This window comes from Chiloscyllium punctatum, chromosome 3 (genome assembly GCF_047496795.1).
Source record: "Chiloscyllium punctatum isolate Juve2018m chromosome 3, sChiPun1.3, whole genome shotgun sequence".
Taxonomy (NCBI): Eukaryota; Metazoa; Chordata; class Chondrichthyes; order Orectolobiformes; family Hemiscylliidae; genus Chiloscyllium; species Chiloscyllium punctatum.
Window position 1 is genome coordinate 39590212 of NC_092741.1, and position 17919 is coordinate 39608130.

The 17919-nt window shown below is 42.9% G+C and overlaps 1 protein-coding gene across 2 annotated transcripts in view; it reads left to right on the forward strand.

Moving 5' to 3' along the window:
- Window positions 1-310: 310 nt before the first annotated feature.
- rev3l (REV3 like, DNA directed polymerase zeta catalytic subunit) overlaps window positions 311-17919 on the forward strand; it is a 187291-nt gene continuing 169682 nt past the window's right edge. The window contains exon 1 of one of the 2 annotated variants that reach the window (XM_072551797.1): window positions 311-888. In XM_072551797.1, coding sequence (XP_072407898.1) covers window positions 750-888 — 139 coding nt within the window. In that variant the 5' untranslated portion in view covers window positions 311-749. Of the gene's footprint in view, window positions 889-4406; window positions 4535-17919 lie in introns of those variants that run through there. The other variant, XM_072551806.1, reaches the window with a different exon arrangement.

Consider the following 17919-nt stretch of genomic DNA (forward strand, 5'->3'; position numbering starts at 1 on the left):
CTGCCCTCTGCTCGCCCACACCTCCATAATACAACGCCAATCGACAGCCACCTCCCCTGTCAATCAACCCCTCTCCCTCGGAGAAGGAGGGAGAGCAACAAACCAATCGGCGCGGGCAAAGAGGCAGTGACGTCACGGCCGAGCTCCAGCCAATGGTGAGGGAGGAACAAGGAGCTAGGTGTCAACAGCTCGTCAGTGTCGTGGCAACGGGCCAATCGGCTTGCAGGATTGGGCGGGCGACGGGATAGCGACCAATGGAGGCGTGGAGAATGCGGGGCCTCAGTGGAAGCCCCGCCCCTTTACCGTCTGGCGGCGGCGGTGGCGGCCGTTGGTGCAGTGCAGCTCGTGGAGGGGGAGGGGCTGGCGCTTGCGCTCGCGCTCGCTGTGAGACAGAAGCAGGCGTCTTTATAAACACACAGCCCGCCGTGTCACTCACTCGGTGGTGATGTGTGGCATCGGGCAGGCGGCTGGAAGCTGTGCCCGGAGGGTGAGGGAGAGAGGCCGGGGCCATGGATGCACCCTGATGGGCACAGTCAGTGCAGAGGCCCGCAGCCTCCCCCTCCTCTCTCCCTGCTCGTGTTAATAGCCGCCCCCATCCCCAGCCTGACCCCGCACCGACCCCCTTCCACTTGGCAGCGACACTCCGCCTTTATCCGCTGTTTTAGGTTGGGGGGGGGGGTTGTGTCTTATCCTTCCATTTATTTTGGCCGCCCTCTCCTCCCCTCCCCTCCCCTTGCCCGGTGTTTAGGATGTTTGCAGTGAGGATTGTCACCGCTGACTACTACATGTCCAGCCCTGTCAAGGGTCTGGATGTCTGCTATTCGGGATTCCGGGAGAGTGAGGTGACCAGGGTGCCCGTGGTTCGGATCTTTGGGCCGACACCTGCAGGTAAGCTGGCCTTGTGTTGCTGTGAAATGTTAACACACACACACCCCCACTGTTGGCAGAAGCGGGCTGGGAAGCAGCCTGTGGTCTCGCTTGCCATTTTGTTTAACCCTCCCAGGGGCTGAGACACTTGCTAACGGCTCTGTCTCACTGTGTGTTCGCACAAAATCACATTTGCTTGTGAGTTTAAAGATGTGCGCTACCACCCACGGTGCTGTCCACACCGTGTGGTGTTAACCCTCCCACCCAGTTTTGGGAGATTTCGTGCACTCATGTTTTCGCTGGGAAGGTTTGACTTTTGTTTTTTTTAAAAAAAAAAGATTTAACATTTGATCTGAAACTATTTAACGGTCCGAGGAAGGCGAGAATCGTCCTCACGAACTGTATCTGGCGAAGGAGGAGGGGGAATTATGCAGATCTTTTCATTAATTGTGAAGAGGAATCTCTCTGTTTCTGCCCCAGGTCACTGGTGTAATTACCATGCAGCTCCCTCTGTTTAGTTGAACCGTTAGCACGAGCTGGATTTGAGTTAACTATGAAGCTCAAGAGATAATAAAAAAAATCTAGAAGGTAGCCATGACCACCCCAGCTCCAATAACGAAAAAGGTGTGGCTTTTAAACAAATACATATTTTCATGGTCTTCCATGTATTGAAATAATTTTATTTGCATGCAGTAACTGTTGACGTTAGTCGCCATGTTTACTGTAGGGTATCTTGCATATCATTTTCCTAGTCAAAGCTCTACTGCACTTGTCAAATGTGTTTGCTGTTGTAAATATTGGTTGAATATTTACACTCAGAATTGAGGTGATAATTCTTCCTGAATGCTGTTAGAACATGTTCAACCATCTTTTTGTCAGGATGGATTTTCAAGCCCTGAGGATTCTAATAAAGTGCAGTGATTCCTCTTTCCTTTTTTTTTAAATAGTCAAGCATTGAAGATTTATTTAAAAACCCTGAAAGCTATAGATTTTCACCTTACTCTGATCTAGGTATTCTTGCTCTGTTAATGTGCATTGGATCTGAAGAGAATGCTGTACACAAACAAAACAATATCTTCAAGTTAGTCTTTTATTTTTCTCGTTGTTAAGTTGAAGTTTCATTAGAGTTAGCAATCACTTTCATGGTTCTGGCTTAGTGGCAAGAGGCAGCAAGTGATGGTTTGAAGCCTATGTCTGGTAGTGTATCACAGGATTCAGTGATGATTCCTTTTCTATTGTCTTATGCACTAATGATCTAGACACTAAATTGAACAGTAAGTTTGCAGATGGCATGAGAATTGGTATAGTAAGTAATGAGGCAAGCCTTAACGGGCAACATGGATGAACTGGTCAGATGGCCAGACAGTGGCAAATGGAATTTAACCTTGAAGAGTGTGAGATGGGGCTTTTATATTTGGAGGGCTATAAGGCAAGGGAGTACACAATGAAAGGTCGAACACCAGGAAGTACAGCGGATCAGATTTTTTTTTAGTGTGCATGTCCAAAGATCCTTCAAAGGAACAGGTCCGGTGAATAAGTTGGTTAAGACCATAGACATAGGAGCAGAAACTAGGCCATTCAGTTTGCTCTACCATTCAGTCATGGCTGATAAATTTCTCAACATTCTCCCACTCTCCATAACCCTTGATCTCCTTGACTATCTATCTCCATCTTAAATATACTCAATGACCTGGCCTCCCCAACCTTCTGTGGCAACACATCTGTTTATTGTATTTTAGGTATTAAATACAAGAATATGGAGGTTGTATAAATCTTGGTTAAGCCCTAGCTGGAGTACTGTACTGTTCTGGTTGCCATGCTGTCAAAAGGACATGAATGTATTAGAGGAAGTGTCGAGGTGATTTGAGGATATTGGCTGGGTTGGAGTGTTTCAGCTATAAAGTGATAGCCTGGGTGTGTTTCTCTTTAGAACAAAGAAGGCTGAGAGAGGACCTGACTGAGGTGTACAAAATGACGGGCATTGATTTTCCCTGAGTGGGATTAACAACAAGGGTGCATAAAGGGCAACAGGTTTAAAAAGGCCTTGAAGAGATATTTCATCTAGAGTGTGGTGGTTATTTGGAACTTTGCCTGAAAAGGGCTTGTAGAGATATTTAAGAACTATTTAGATGATCGCTTGAAACAAGGCTGCAGGTCAAGTTCTGAAAAATGGGATTAGTGTCAATAGGTACTTGATGACCAGGCTGACACAATGAACTAAAGGCCCCCTCTGCTCTTAAACTTCTCCATTAATACCCTTGGGTAAGTTCAGCCGAGTGCAGCTGGGAGCAAGTGGGTTTTGGAGACTTCAAGACCAACCTGTTACCCTCAGCTGATGAAGCGCTGCTTCTCCATGTTGTATACTATTTGGAAGAAGCATTGCAGTGGCTAGGGCACAGAATGTACCCAGGATGGGCAACTGGGTGTTTGGTAATGCTACTACTGACAGAGCTACCAAGGTCTGAAGGACATAGCTTGCAGGTTAGGCCTATAGCATGTGAATGAATGAATAAATAAGAGGGAGAATAGCTACAGTAAATTCTTGGTTTTGTTGCTCCTTCCTGAAGTTTGTTTTGTTCGAATGTTGTTTATTCTTTGGGGCCTGTTTTATGATTTTACTTTGCCATGTTAAAAAATTTAAAATGTGTGCATTGTCAAATAACAGTTGAGTTGGCATTGTCTTGTGATCGCATCCACATTCTGTTTACCTCTAAGATAAATGCACTGTTTTGTTCTAGTGGTGGGCAAGGGCTTGGCATTGTGCTTGTGTACTGGGGCGATTCCTGGTTGCTCTGGTTCCAGTGAGGAGAGTGAATCAAGAGGAGAAAATCCTGGCCGCTTTTTATATCTACAGCAGGAAATAGCTAGAGGAGAAAGGATGACCAATATAATTGGCAGAAAGAAAGTGCAGAGTGGGTGATGCAAGATGTCCGTGATGGTGGTTAGTGCAAGTATTCAGTGCTGTTGCTGTGGTTCCAACCCCTCAACTTCAGGGCCCAGCCCAGGAATTGTACACTGTGTGCTGGGTCCTAGTTGGGACCAAGTAGCAAATAGCATTGGAGCAACCACAAACTGCTTTAACTTCTCACTACTTCTGGATTTCTAGTAACTCTCAGGCACAAAGCTGAACAAAAAAGGCATCCCCAGATATTGCAATTCATTCAGAAATGCAACCTACTGCATTATGAGCTATTCACATTTGCTTTTTTCCTTTTTTTTGGGAGTAAAGCTTTAATATTATTTGTTAGGCTGTATTTTTCAAATTATGGTAGAGTTAAGTACCACCGACTTGATGTTTAAGGTATGTTGTCTTGGTTTAAAAATCTACCCACTGAGTTACCAGAAATGCCCACATTCAATCCCAACATGAAAATTGCAGTGTTTTCCTTTCTGTTATACAGTATTTCTTCAGTATTTAGTGGCTTATTTTTGTTAGCAAGTTATTTCAGCTAAGAATGCACAGTGTAGATGTATGTTAATGTATTTCAATTTGTTTTTCCTGGGCAGCAGATGTCTGAAGGAACCTAATGCTGGTTTAACGTTGATTGCCATGGTACCCTACAATTTATTTCACTTAGTTGTGATTTTCCAGAATGCAACCAGAGCTTTAAGTGAAGACAAGTGAATCACAATAAATTGGTTCACAGATGCAGTGGGTAACTAAAAGGTACGTGGAATATTGTGCTTCGTTGCTCAGAGAATGGAGTTTAAAAATAGGGAGGTTATACTGCAACTGTAGAGTGCTGGTGAGGGTACACCTGGAGTACTACGTGCAGCTTTGGTCTCTTTTTTTTTGACACGTGAAAACAAGTACTGACAGTGGAGGGGGCTCACGAGGTTGGTTCTAGAGTTGTGATGATTGGCATATGAGGAGAGAGTGGACCGGGACAAAACTGATTGGAATGTAGAATTCTTATGTTCTCACAAATTATTTGAATCTGATTTCTCCCTTACTAATCTACTTGCCATAAATACACCAATGCATAACGGTATTAGGAGTTTACCACTACCCAACTGTGAAGACCAAAATTGTCTCTTTTTTTTTTAAAACTGGGGATATCATCCATCAGGTTGTATAGTGCTACTATTGGTCAAAATTAACAGAACAGATCTAGCATTTCCAATCTGGTCAACTGAGGCCCATCAGCAGCAGAATTGTTCAATCTCTGTCTGTCTTGTGTGTTCCCCATAGAGCAATTGTGACTATTGCTGGTTTGAGGAGGAAGGTAGGAAAGCATGGTATCAACAGCATCAGACATATCTAAAAATGATCTGCTAATATTTTGAGGCTTCAATACATCAAATGTATTTGTATCTAAACAGTGGCAGTAGCCTGACCTGACTGATTCATAAACCAGTAAATCAGATCGAAGCTCTTAAGGTCCTGCCACATTTGGTCATGGGTGTTTAGTGGGCTATTAAAAGGCTCCACAAACACATGTCCACTATTGATGACTGGGGAGCCTGAACACATCCAGTACAAACATTTTTGACCAGAAGTACTGGGTGGAAGATCCAGCATGGCCTTCACAAAGGTCTCCAGCATCACCTTGCTAGTTTTTAGCCAATTCAATCAGTCTGGAATAAAGCAACGGCTGAAGGAGCTGGATACTACCTGACAACATTCTGGCTCAGGTACTGAAGGTATGTCCTCTAGTACTAACTGTTCTAGTACAGCTACAAAACTAGCATCTAGCTATACTACAAATATCTAACTTGGTGTTATAGTTTAGGAGCTTGACTTTGATTTAGGAATTGCATTTTTAAAATGCAAGATGAAGCCGAGAGAGAAGTTCTAAGCTGGAGAAACTGGTGATGCCCCTAAGATAACATTCAAAGGGTCATCCACTTTCCCCCTCAATGCCACCGGTTTGGTCCAGCTAATTCTTTGTAGCTGAGCATAACTTCTATCCATTATATAATGGATCTCCAGATGTGTTGTCGTCATTTGAGTGTTTTTTATTAATCTTATGAACACATGCAGAAAATAATTCACAACATTTTAATAATGGCTGTATCTAGAGTTTTTCTTTGGACCTCTGCAATAAACTTTTTTTCCCCACTATTTTGAAAGAACTCTGGACCAAAAAAAATCAGTGAAGTTTGAATCCAGTAAATCTGATAAGTTTCAGCTGGAGTCAGAAAGGTAACTTTGAATATTTGTTTTAAAGTTGTGAGATTGGAGACTCCCCTCCACTAATGGTGGCAGCATTTAAGGCCCCATCTTATTTTTCACATCAGTAAGAGATGGATGGAAAAACATCGAACAAGTGTGGCCAAGGCAATTGAGGTCAGACCTGAATTTGGAATTAATTTTGCTCTATTACAGGGAGAGGAACTAGCTGATGATTAAGTTTGCTAGGAGAGATGATTTTTGTCAAGGCTATTGCATTTGGCTACATTTATGATTCGGGCAAATGCATTGCAGTAAATGTAAATCTGAAGTTGAAGTAGCTTCAGCTCAGAGTTTGAGCTGGAGGCTGACGCTTCAGTGCAAAAGGCAGAAGGGAAGTTCTGTTGATTTTGTACCAGTGGGCAGTCACACACCTTAAGATAGGGTATTCTGATTTGTCAGGATTGAGTGAGAATGATGCAGTGAAGGGTGCAGGAGTCTCTGCTTCTGCCATGGCTCAATAGTATATTGAGGAGAATTGATACCTGTGGTGTCTGCAGCTGACAATGCTAGGTTGCCTACTTGGTGCTCAGGTTTTGAACATTTCCTCAGGGAAAGGAGCTTGCACTTTGGCAGGGGGTTGGGTTGGTTGTTCTGATCTGGGTAAATACCGATGATTAGATTACTTAGTGTGGAAACAGACCCTTTGGTCCAACAAGTCCACACCGACCTGCCGAAGCGCAACCCACCCATACCCCTACATTTGCCCCTTCACCTAACACTACGGGCAATTTAGCATGGCTAATTCACCTAACCTGCACATCTTTGGACTGTGTGGGAGGAAACCGGAGCACCCAGAGGAAACCCACGCAGACACAGGAGAATGTGTGGAATTTGCACAATCAGTCACCTGAGGTGGGAATTGAACCCAGGTCTCTGGTGCTGTGAGGCAGCAGTGCTAACCACTGTGCCACCCATGTAGATGGAAGTAGGAAAGAGATGTACATAGAAAGTGAGGATCTAGGTACTAAATTTAAGAAGCAGAACTTCAAAGGTTCTAACTCTGGAATACTTTCTGAGCTGTGTTTAAATTAATCCAGGGCACACAAGATTAATAATTGACTGGCTCAAGCTAGTAAGGGAGCATTGAGTTTAAGTTCATGGGCACTGGCAACATTACTGGGGGAAGTTGGGGCTGTATGTTTTAGGGTGGTCTGCAACTCCGCAATACTGGGCTAGGTTTAGTGTTTCTGTGCACAGTGTAACTCGGCAGCAGTGTTTTAAATGGGGGAAAGGAATCGAATACAGAAAGATGTGATATATCAAAGAGCAGAGTAAAGATGAGAGAGGAAACTCCTCTACCAATTAAGACTTTTTTTTTTTACAAAGATAAGACCAAACCTAAAGCTCCATTTCTAAATGCATGCAACATTCTGAAATTAATGTTGCAAAATAAAGTGAGCAAATAAGGTGTTTAGTATGCTTTCCTTTATTAGTCAGAGCATTGAGTACAGGAGTTGGTGGACCATGTTGCGGCTGTACAGGATGCTGGTTAGGACACTTTTTTTTGGAATATTGTGTACAATTCTGGTCTCCTTCCTCTTGGAAGGATGTTGTGAAACTTGAAAGGGTTCAGAAAAGATTTACAAGGATGTTGCCAGGGTTGGAGGATTTGAGCTATAGGGAGAGGTTGACTAGGTTGAGGCTGTTTTCCCTGGAGCATCAGAGGCTGAGGGGTGCCCTTGTAGAGCTTTATAAAAGCATAATGGGCATGGATAGGATAAATAGACAAGGTCTTTTCCCTGGGGTGGGGGCAAGTCCAGAACTAGAGGGATTAGGTTTAGGGTGAGAGGGGAAAGATGAGACCTAAGGGGCAACTCTTTCACACAGAGGGTGGTATGTGTATGTAATGAGCTGCCAGAGGAAGTGGTGGAGGCTGGTACAATGCAGCATTTAAAAAGGCATCTGGATGGGTATATGAATAGGAAGGGTCTGGAGAGATGTGGGCCCAGTGCTGGCAAATGGGACGAGATTAGATTAGGATAGCTGGTCGGCATGGGCAAGTTTGACCAAAGGATCTGTTTTTATGCTGTACATCTGACTGTATGACTCTAAATATAATCTGTCATTAGAGACATGGCTGCAGAATGACAAGGATTACATACTGAATGGTGAGTATATGATAGTCCAAAAAAAAAGCTTTTTTATTCTCCTGGACATCAAAGACTGGTCCAACACTTTATTGCATGTCCTGAGTTGCCCTCAAATGTTAATGAGCTCCCATCTTGAACTGCTGCATTCTTGTGCAGTAGGTTGACCTGCAATGCCCTTGGGGAACGAATTCCAGGACTTTGACCCAGTGGTGATGAAGGCATTGTGATATTTCCAAATCTAGATAGTGACTAACTTGGAAGGGAACTTGCAGGTGATGGTGTTCTCATGTGTGTGCTGCCTTTGAACCTCCACCTCTGGATGAAAGTGGTCATGGTTTGAAACATGCTGTCTAAGGTTGTTTGAATTTCTGCAGATGGCATACGCTGCTGTTGTTGAGCATCAGCGGTGCCACATCCCCACAAATTCAATTAAGTGAGTACATCGTCTAGGATGATGTCAGTCTTCTTGAATGTTGTTAGAGCTACGGTCATCATCCAGGCAAGTGGGGCACTTTCACTTGTACTACTGACTTGTGGTTTGTAAATGGTGGACAGGCTTTGTAGAATCCAGGAACTGAGTTACTCACTGGTGTTCTTGGCTTCTGATCTGCTCCAGTTTATATTCTTTTCTCTCATTTTTTTTTTTAGATGGCCATTGCCTGTTATTCATGTGGTGCAAATTATAGTTGACACTTTTCAGCCCCAGACCTGATATTCTCCAGCTCTTGTTGCCTTTGATATGTTCTGCTTCTATATCTGAGGAGTCATGAATGGTACTGAACTTGTGCAATTGTTGGCAAGCATCCCTACTCTGACCTGGTATGGAAGAGGGAAGGCCATTATTGAAGTAGCTGAAGATGCTGTAACCTTGGACACTACCCTCCTGAGATGATAGACCTCCAGCAACGGCAGCCATCTTCCTATGTGCTAGTTATAGCTCCAAACATCAGTTTGTCAACTGAGCCACATTGATTCCAGTTTTGCTGGGGTTCCTTGTTGCCTCACTTGGTCAAATGCAGCCTTCAGACCAAGGGTGGTTGCTCTAACTTCACCTGTGGAGTTCAGCTCTTGTCTGTTTTTGAACCAAGGCTGTAATGAGATCTGGAGCTGAATGGCCAGAGCAAAATCCAGGCTGGATGTCACTGAGCAGGTAATTGCTGAACAGGTGCTACTTGAAGCCTGCGTCCTACAAATGAATTAAAAATAACTTCCAGATAAGACCATTACAATCTCTGAATATATCTTGTTGTACTGGCAGAAAAGACCAAACAGGTGGTGCCACTGTGATAGGCACAGTCCTAGAGCTATACAGCATGGAAACAGAGCCTTTGCCTAAATTAATCTAGTCCCATTTGGCAGTTGGGAGGAAGTCTCTCTTGGATTCTTCAACATTGATTCTGGACCCCATGATGTTTCATGGCATCGGGTCAAAAGCTGTCTCTGATTACCATGTGCCCACCCCGCTCAGCTGATGTATCACTGCTCTTCTATGCTGAATGTTGTTTGGAGGATGCACAGAGGGTGGGGACCTCCATGTCTACTACCAAGCATGGCTTAAGTAGCATCAGTACTGATAGCTGGTTAAATCCAAAGGACATAGCTGGAAATGTAGTAGATGGAAAAAGAACCAACGAGGGAAAAACATACTTGACATCATCCTTACCAATCTACCTGCTGCACGTGCATCATGGAAGTGTCAGTAGGAGTCAACACACACTGTTCTTGTGAAGCTGAAGTCCTACCTTCACATAAGGATGCCCTCCATATTGTGTGCCACCACCGTGCTATATTGAATAAACTTGGAGCAGGTCTGGTAACTGTAATTGTGCACAAGGTTCTGTGGGTGATCAGCAGCAGTGGAATTGTACTCCATCACAATCTGAACTTCATGGCCTAACATATGCCCTGCCTTTATAACTATCAAGGGTTCAACCCTGGTTTAATGAAGAGCACAGGAGAACCTGCTTGAATCTGTACCAGGCTTGTATAAAAATGAGGTGTCAAGTTGGTGAAGCTAGAATACAGGACTGTTTTAATGCCAAACAGCATAAGTAGCAAGTGATAGACCTATAGGATTCCACTACCAACTGATCCAATGTAAGCTTTGCAAACCTGTCGCATCTAGTTACAAATGGTGGACAACTAAATGACTGAGGAGCCTTCATAAATATACCCATCGTCAATGATGGCAGAGCCTAGCAACACAGTGCAAAGAGAAGGCTGAAACATTTGCCCGAATCTTAAGCCATAAGTTCCAAATGGTTGATCTTGAGGTCCCCAGCATAAGTGCTTGTCTTCAGCCAATTAGATTCGGTCTTTGCAATAGCAAGAAATTGCTAAAGCACTTGTTGTGCAAAGACAGTTCTGACAACAGCTGAAGATGTCCACTCTAGAATGTGCTGCTACTGTAGTTAAGCTGTTCCAACACAGCTGCAACCATTGCTAATGTGGAAAATTGCCCAAGTATATCCTGTGCTCAAGAAAGCAGGACTAATCCAATGTAGCCCATCATTCTCTTTCTGATAATCAGTGAAGTGATTGAAGGGACCATCAACAGTGCCAAAAAAGCAGCACTTGGCAATATCCTGCCTCACTGACACAATTTGGATTTCACTAGGGTTACTGAACACCTGACCTCATTACAGCCTTGGTTCACACATGGAGCAAAGAGCTGTACTCCAGAGATTTGGCGAAAAATGACTGCCTGCCATTGACATCTAAGCTGCGCAGGAGTATGCATCAAAGATCCCTAACAATACTGGAGCCATTCACTGAAAATGCCCTTCTGATTGAAGTCTTACCTGGCACAAAGCCAACATTATAACCATGTTCCTATCTCCGTTCCAGGGCATATCTGCAGGACTTTTTCAGTGTAGTATCCTAGGCCCAACGATCTTTGAAGTACTTCATCAGTGATCTTGTCTCCATCAGACCAGGAATGAAGATGATTGTTAATATTTGCAGTGTTTAGTGCCATTTGTACCTCTAAATATTGAGACTGTCTACTTCCAAACACCAGTGAGATCTGAACCAAGTCCAGGTTTGGGCTGACAGTTGGTGATGGTAAGTCACACTTATGCTGTACAAGTGTCAGACCTTGACTGTTTCTAATGAGGGAATCTTAGCTTACCACCTTGACATTTTATGACATTGTTGCGGAATTTTCCACTGTTAACATCTTGGTATTATCATTGAATCTAAGTTGGAGTGTGGAGGTGCCAAGGTCAGAAGAAACGAGTTTTGCAAAAAGTGACTCTCTTCCTGAGTCCCCAAAGCCTGTCTACTATCCACGAAGCACAGTTCAGAAGTGTGATGGGAGGGATGTGTCGAAGACTGCAGCTCCAATAACACACTCTAAGCTTGACATCATCCAGGGCAAAGCAGACCATTTGACACCACACCACCAGTGCACTGTAGCAGCAGTGTGGACCATCTAGAAAGTATCCTAGACAAGCTCGATATGCTGTGCAAGTACATGGGCGACAGTAAATTAAGGGATGTGTAGATTAGGTTGATCTTCTATTTAAATAAGTGCTGGGTGCAACATTGTGGGCCAAAGGGCCTGTATTGCGCTGTACTGTTCTATGTTCTATATACTGTAGGAAATCACCAAAGTTCCTGTAAAAGCCATCTTTCCAACCAGCAGCCTTTACCATTTGAGAATACCAAAGGCAGCAAATATGAGAACATCGCCTGCACGTTCCCCTCTAAGCCAGTTTCCATCCTGACTTATTGCTGTTGCTTCACTGCTCAGTCAAAATCCTGGAACTCGTCCTCGTCCTCTAACTCCAACATTGGGGATAGTTGGTCTGCAGTGGTTCAAGAAGGTAGCTCACCACCATCTCTGGTGACTAGGGGTAGGTAACAAATGCAAACATCAATTATTTCCCAGAAGTTATTGGGTAAGGTACCATCTCTCAAAAAAAACATACTTTACTACTCCTTTGTGAGAAATAAGACATAATCTGATGGATATAGTGAATGAATGGGCAGAAATCTGGCAGAATGGAATATAATGTTGGACAATGTGAAGATGTTCACTTTGGCAGGGGGAATAATAGTGGACTGTGGAATCTCAAGCTGCAAAGGGATCTAGGTGTTCTAGTGCAAGTCACAAAATGGGATGTTGTCGTCATTTTGAGAAATCTTGAAGACTTCTTTCTTTAAAATGTCTGTTGCAATCTTATTTGCCACTATGAATCCTTAGCCACTTATTCCATAGGACTGACTTTGTTAATCTTTTATATAGGTGTAACCGTTCTTACTATTTGTTTCTAGCTAGCTTTTTTACACTTAGTTTTACCATCTTAATCTTTTCATTATTTTCTGGGTTTTTTAATATGCTGACCAGTCGCATTTGATGCTGCTAGAACTACAGATAGTGGAAATCTGAAACATAAGCATTACTGCCAGATTTGCTGAGTTTCTCCAGCAACTGTAGAGAGAAAACAGTTAACATGTGAGTGTGGTGACCCTTCAGAACTGATACCAGGACAGGAACAAAAGCTGATAATGGGGACCACATGTAGGTGAAAATGTGTTGGCTTGCAGAAAGCAGCCCATGCATTAATAGGGGCTGGGGTGTGGGGATGGATAAAGTATATGGGTGGTGTTCAGGCCCAATACATTATTGGACTCCTGAAGGCTGCAGGGTCTCCATCCATAAAATGACATGTTGGTCTGAGCCTTGCTGGATCACTACACCATGACAAATGTTGGCCAGGGAATATAGTGATGTTTGAAGTGGCAGGCAACTGGAAGCTCTGGGTCATTCTTGGCAGACAATGTAGATGTTCTGGCCAGTGGTCACCTAGTATGCATTTTTTTTCTCAATGTAGAGGATATCACACTGAGCAGTGAATATAGTAGGCTAGGTAGTGTGATACGGGTAAATTATTGCTTCACATAGAAGGTCTCCTTGGATATAGGAGGGGGAGAAAACAAACGAGCTGGTGTTACACCTTCTGTGATTGCATGGAACGTTGCTGTTGGGAGTGGAAGGGGAGTGGCCCAGAGTGCCCTTGAGGGAATGGACCCAGTGGAATGCTGACCAGGGGGTTTGGGGCATTGGGAATACATGTCTGGTGGCAGTGTCTGTTGAAAATGGTGGCTATGATCCTTCCAAGTGCAATAACAACTTACTGGCACTTCAAGCAATCTAGTTTACTATATTTGTTCTCACCTGAAATGTTAATTCTGCTTTCTGTCCTCGGATGCTTCAAGGCTTACTGAGTTTCTCCAGCAATTTCTATTTTTCTTTATCCAGCATTCCATTATTTGGAATTCAATTAGCCACATGAAATACTGTCCTTCAGATAATTGAGGTTCCTGTGTATTGCCTTTTTATCTTTTTGGTTAACCATGGATGTTGGTCCTCTCTTTGGAGTATTTCCTTGTTAGAACATTACTTCTAATAGTAATACATATCTACTATTAGATAAGTGTTTGGGAGTATCCATTTAAATCTTTGTACTAATCTCTAAGACCCTAACCTAATTTGCAGGTTCACTTTAATACTTGCAAGTTTGATCTACTGCTCTTTTCTTTGGACTGAAAAGTAAAATTCAATCGTATTACAATTGCTGTAACCAACAGGGCATCTTTTATAGGCTTAATTTAATAAATGCTATCTTAACCACCACCCAGGAGCGCCCTCCATACTGTAACTGTGACACATCATCCTACCATCTTTGGCTGATTTTAGGTAGTTAACTAAAACTCATCAATCGTTGGTTTTTTTTTCCTTTTTTATTGTCAGTTTGGAGTCACATGTAGGCCAGGTCATGTAAGAATAGCAGATTTGCTTAGCTAAAGAGCTTCATGAACCAAATTTTAACAATTCGCTGATAATGGTTTTCTGGTCTCCATTAACAAAACTGCCTTTAATTTCAGATTTTATTAACTTAATTTAAATCCCACCAGCTGCCATAGTGGGTGTGAACCAACATCCTCAACCTTTTGTCTCAGACTCTGGATTATAAGACATGACACTATTAATATACCATTCTCTTCCCCAGACCAGAGACTTGAGTTGGATTGGTTTGGGAGAGATTTGGCAGGAATGTGTCATGCTAAAGTGAGAGCGCTTTGTGTCAGTATAAATTATAAGAGTTGGCGCTGATTAAATGCGAAAGCATCACTGAAATGGTAAGTCTGGGGTCTATGAACTAGATCTGAAGAGGTTAAGTATTCCACTTTCTGTATAGCACTCAAACTTGGAACTCCCACACTAATAAACTCCAAACTCCATGGACTGCAACAGTTTAAAAAGGTGCCCTCTATCAGATCTGTTATCTGTAAGAATAATGAGGTGGTTATGGTAGGGGGTTTTAACTCCAAACATTAGAAGGGTTTAGATAGAGAGAAATTTAAGTGTGTACAAGAGAATCTTCAGATTCAGTATGTGGATGTACCTACTAGAGAAGGTGCAATACTGGACCTACTCTTGGGAACAAAGGCAGGGCAGGTGACTGAGGTGTCACTGGGGGGAGCACTTGGGGCCAGTGACGATGATTCTATTAGTTTTAAAATAGTGATGGAAAAGGATAGACCAGTTCTAAAAGTTGAGGTTTTAAATTTTGGAGGAAGGCTAAATTTGATGGTATGAGGCAAGAACTTTCAAAAGCTGACTGGGGGCAGATATTTGCAGATAAAAGGGCAGCTGGAAAATGGGAAGCCTTCAGAAATGGGAGAGTCCAGGGAATGTATATTCCCTATTCGGGTGAAAGGAAAGGCTGGTGGGTGTAGGCAATGCAGGATGACTTAAAACATTGAGGGTTTGCTTAAGAAAAAGAAGGAAGCATATGTCTGGTATAGACCAGCTCGAGTGAATCCTTAGAGTATAAAGGCAGTAGGAGTATACTTGAGAGGGAAATCAGGAGGGCAAAAAGGGGATATGAGATGGCTTTGGTAAATAGTGTTAAGGAGAATCCAAAGGGTTTTTATAAATACACGAAGGACAAAAGGGTAACTAGGATGAGAATAGGTCCCCTCAAAGACCAGCAAGGCAGCCTTTGTGTGGAGCTGCAGGAGATGGGGGAGATACTAAACAAGTATTTTGCATTCAGCCTTCACAGTGGAAAAGGACATGGAAGATATAGGATGTAGGGAAATAGATGGCGATATCTCAATGTCCATATTACAGAGGAGGAAGTGTTGGATGTCTTGAAACGCATATAAGTGGATAAATGCCCAGGACCTGATCAGGTGTACCCTAGAACTCCATGGGAAGTGACTGCTGAGATATTTGTATCATCAATGCACTCAGATGAGGTGCTAGAAGCCTGGAGGTTGGCTAACGTGGTGCAACTGTTTTAAGGGTGGTAAGGACAAGCCAGGGAATTATAGAGCAGTGAGCCTGACATTGGTGGTGGACAAGTTATTGGAAGGAATCCTGAGACACAGGATGTGCATGTATTTGGAAAGGCAAGGACTGATTAGGGATAGTCAGCATGGCTTTGTGTGTGGGAAATCCTATCTCTTAAACTTGATTGTTACTGCTTTAAAAAAAACTCAAGTTTGAGGGCAGAGCAGTGGACAGGATCTATATGGACTTCAGTAAAGCATTCAACAAGGTTACCCATGGGAGACTGGTTAGTAAGGTTAGATCTCACGGAATATTGGGCAAACTAGCCATTTGGATACAGAACTGGCTCAAAGGTAGAAGACAGAGGGTGGTGGTGGAGGGTTGTTTTTCAGACTGGAGGCCTGTGACCAGTGGAGTGCCACGAGGATTGGTGCTGGGTCCACTACTATTATGCTCCCATCCAAATCATTTGTATAAATAATGAAGAGTTATAGTTTGTAAAATTGGAGGTGTAGTGGACAGCGAAGAAGGTTACCTCTGATTGGCCCATCTGATCAAGATCAGATTGTAATGGGCTGAGGAGTGGCAAATGGAGTTTAATTTTGATAAATGCGAGGTGCTGCATTTTGGGATTTGCTTTGGGACTTGTACACTTAATGGTACCGTCCTCGGGAGTATTGCTGAACAAAGTGAACCTGCACTCCAAGGTCTTAGCTCCTTGAAAATAGAGTCGCAGTTAGATAGGATAGTGTAGAAGGTGTCGGTTGGTATGCTTTCCTTTATTGGTCAGTGTTGAGTACAAGCGTTGGGAGGTCATGTTGCAGCTCTACAGGATTTGGTTAGGCCACTTGAATTCTGGTCTCATTCGTATCAGAAGGTTGTTGTGAAACCTGAAAGGGTTCCGAAAAGATTTACAAGGATATTGCCAGGGTTGGAGGATTTGAGCGATAAGGAGAAGCTGAACAGGTTGGGGCTGTTTTCCCTGGAGTGTCAGAGGTTGAGAAGTGACCTTCTAGAGGTTCACAAAATTGAGGGGCATGGATAGGATAAATAGGCAAAGTCTTATCCCTGGGGTCAGGGAGTCCAGAGGTAGAGGGCATAGGTTTAGGGTGAGAGGGGAAAGATATAAGAGACCTAAGGGGCAACTTTTTCATGCAGAGGGTGGTATGTGTATGGAATGAGCTGCCAGAGGAAGTGGTGGTGGCTAGTACAATTACAATGTTTGAAAGGCACCTGGATGGGTATATAAATAGGAAGGGCTTAGAGGGATATGAACTGGGTGCTGGCAGGTGGGACTAGATCTGGTTGGCATGGACGAGTTGGCCCGAAGAGATGTACAGCATGGAAACAGACCCTAATGTCTCTGTCTGAACAGCAATGATGGAATAAATACTGTCCTAGCCAGCAACACAAATAAGCTGTATTTAACTGTAAAGTGCATTTGAGTACTGATTATGACAGAAACCAAGTTTTGTCATACACCACACTAAATTTACTTTAAGTTTTAGGTTGGTGAACACATTGTTGTTGAAACTCAGTTCACAATTTGGTCTTACCTGGGTGAAATGAAATTAAAGTTTTGCTCAGTGTTTCATCTCTGGGGACAATGGGAGTATTTATAACTTGGAATGATTGCAATATAAAAGGTGAATGTAGATTGGAGAAACATTTCTTCAAATATTCAGAAGTTCTGTATTGGTCTGCTCATATGCCAGTCTAGTTTCAAAAGCAAAAAAGCCCATCACAGTGCTCTACAAGCAAAACTGAGTAATCTGGTCAATGGCAAGGCTTGTTCTTTTCTGCTTTGGAGGCCCAGAGAAAGTATAAAAGGTGGGGATTTTCTCTGCTACAGTTCTCTTGTATTAACTGTGCTCCCTTGTTGGCTGTGAGAGAACTCCTGAGCATGACAATGCTTAAACAAAGAAATCCTAAAGAATGGTTGTAATATTTCTCAATTTCCCTGGCTGTTTGTAATTCTGACTTTTTGCAAGGTGTACAGCCTTGAACTTTTCAGGGCTCTATCTGAAGGGTAGGGCAAGCAGGTCCTTGCATCGTATGTTTGGAGAATGAAATCAGTGTAGAATTTCTGGCTGCAACTGTGTAAACAGATTTTGCTTCCATATCTACAAATGTAAAAATTCTTGTATATTTGGATGCTTGTTAGTTTTAAATTGTCTTCTACAAGTTTTTGTATTGAGAAATTTGCAAAGAAAACCAGCTCCCTTTTGTACTGTAGTTCTCATGTAGAGAAGATGATATTAACTGGTTTATCAATTTAAAAAAATTTAACCTATTTTTCAAATCAGTCTGTTCAGATTTGTTACATGACTCTAGAGCAGGTGGGACTTGAACCTAGGTCTCCCCATCTAGAGCTAGGGATACTACTGCTGTGCCACCAGAGCCCTTTTTCAGTCAGTGATTTATAAACCTTAACATTATTGTAACCATTCTCCTTCAATTACATGTTGCTTAATTAAGTA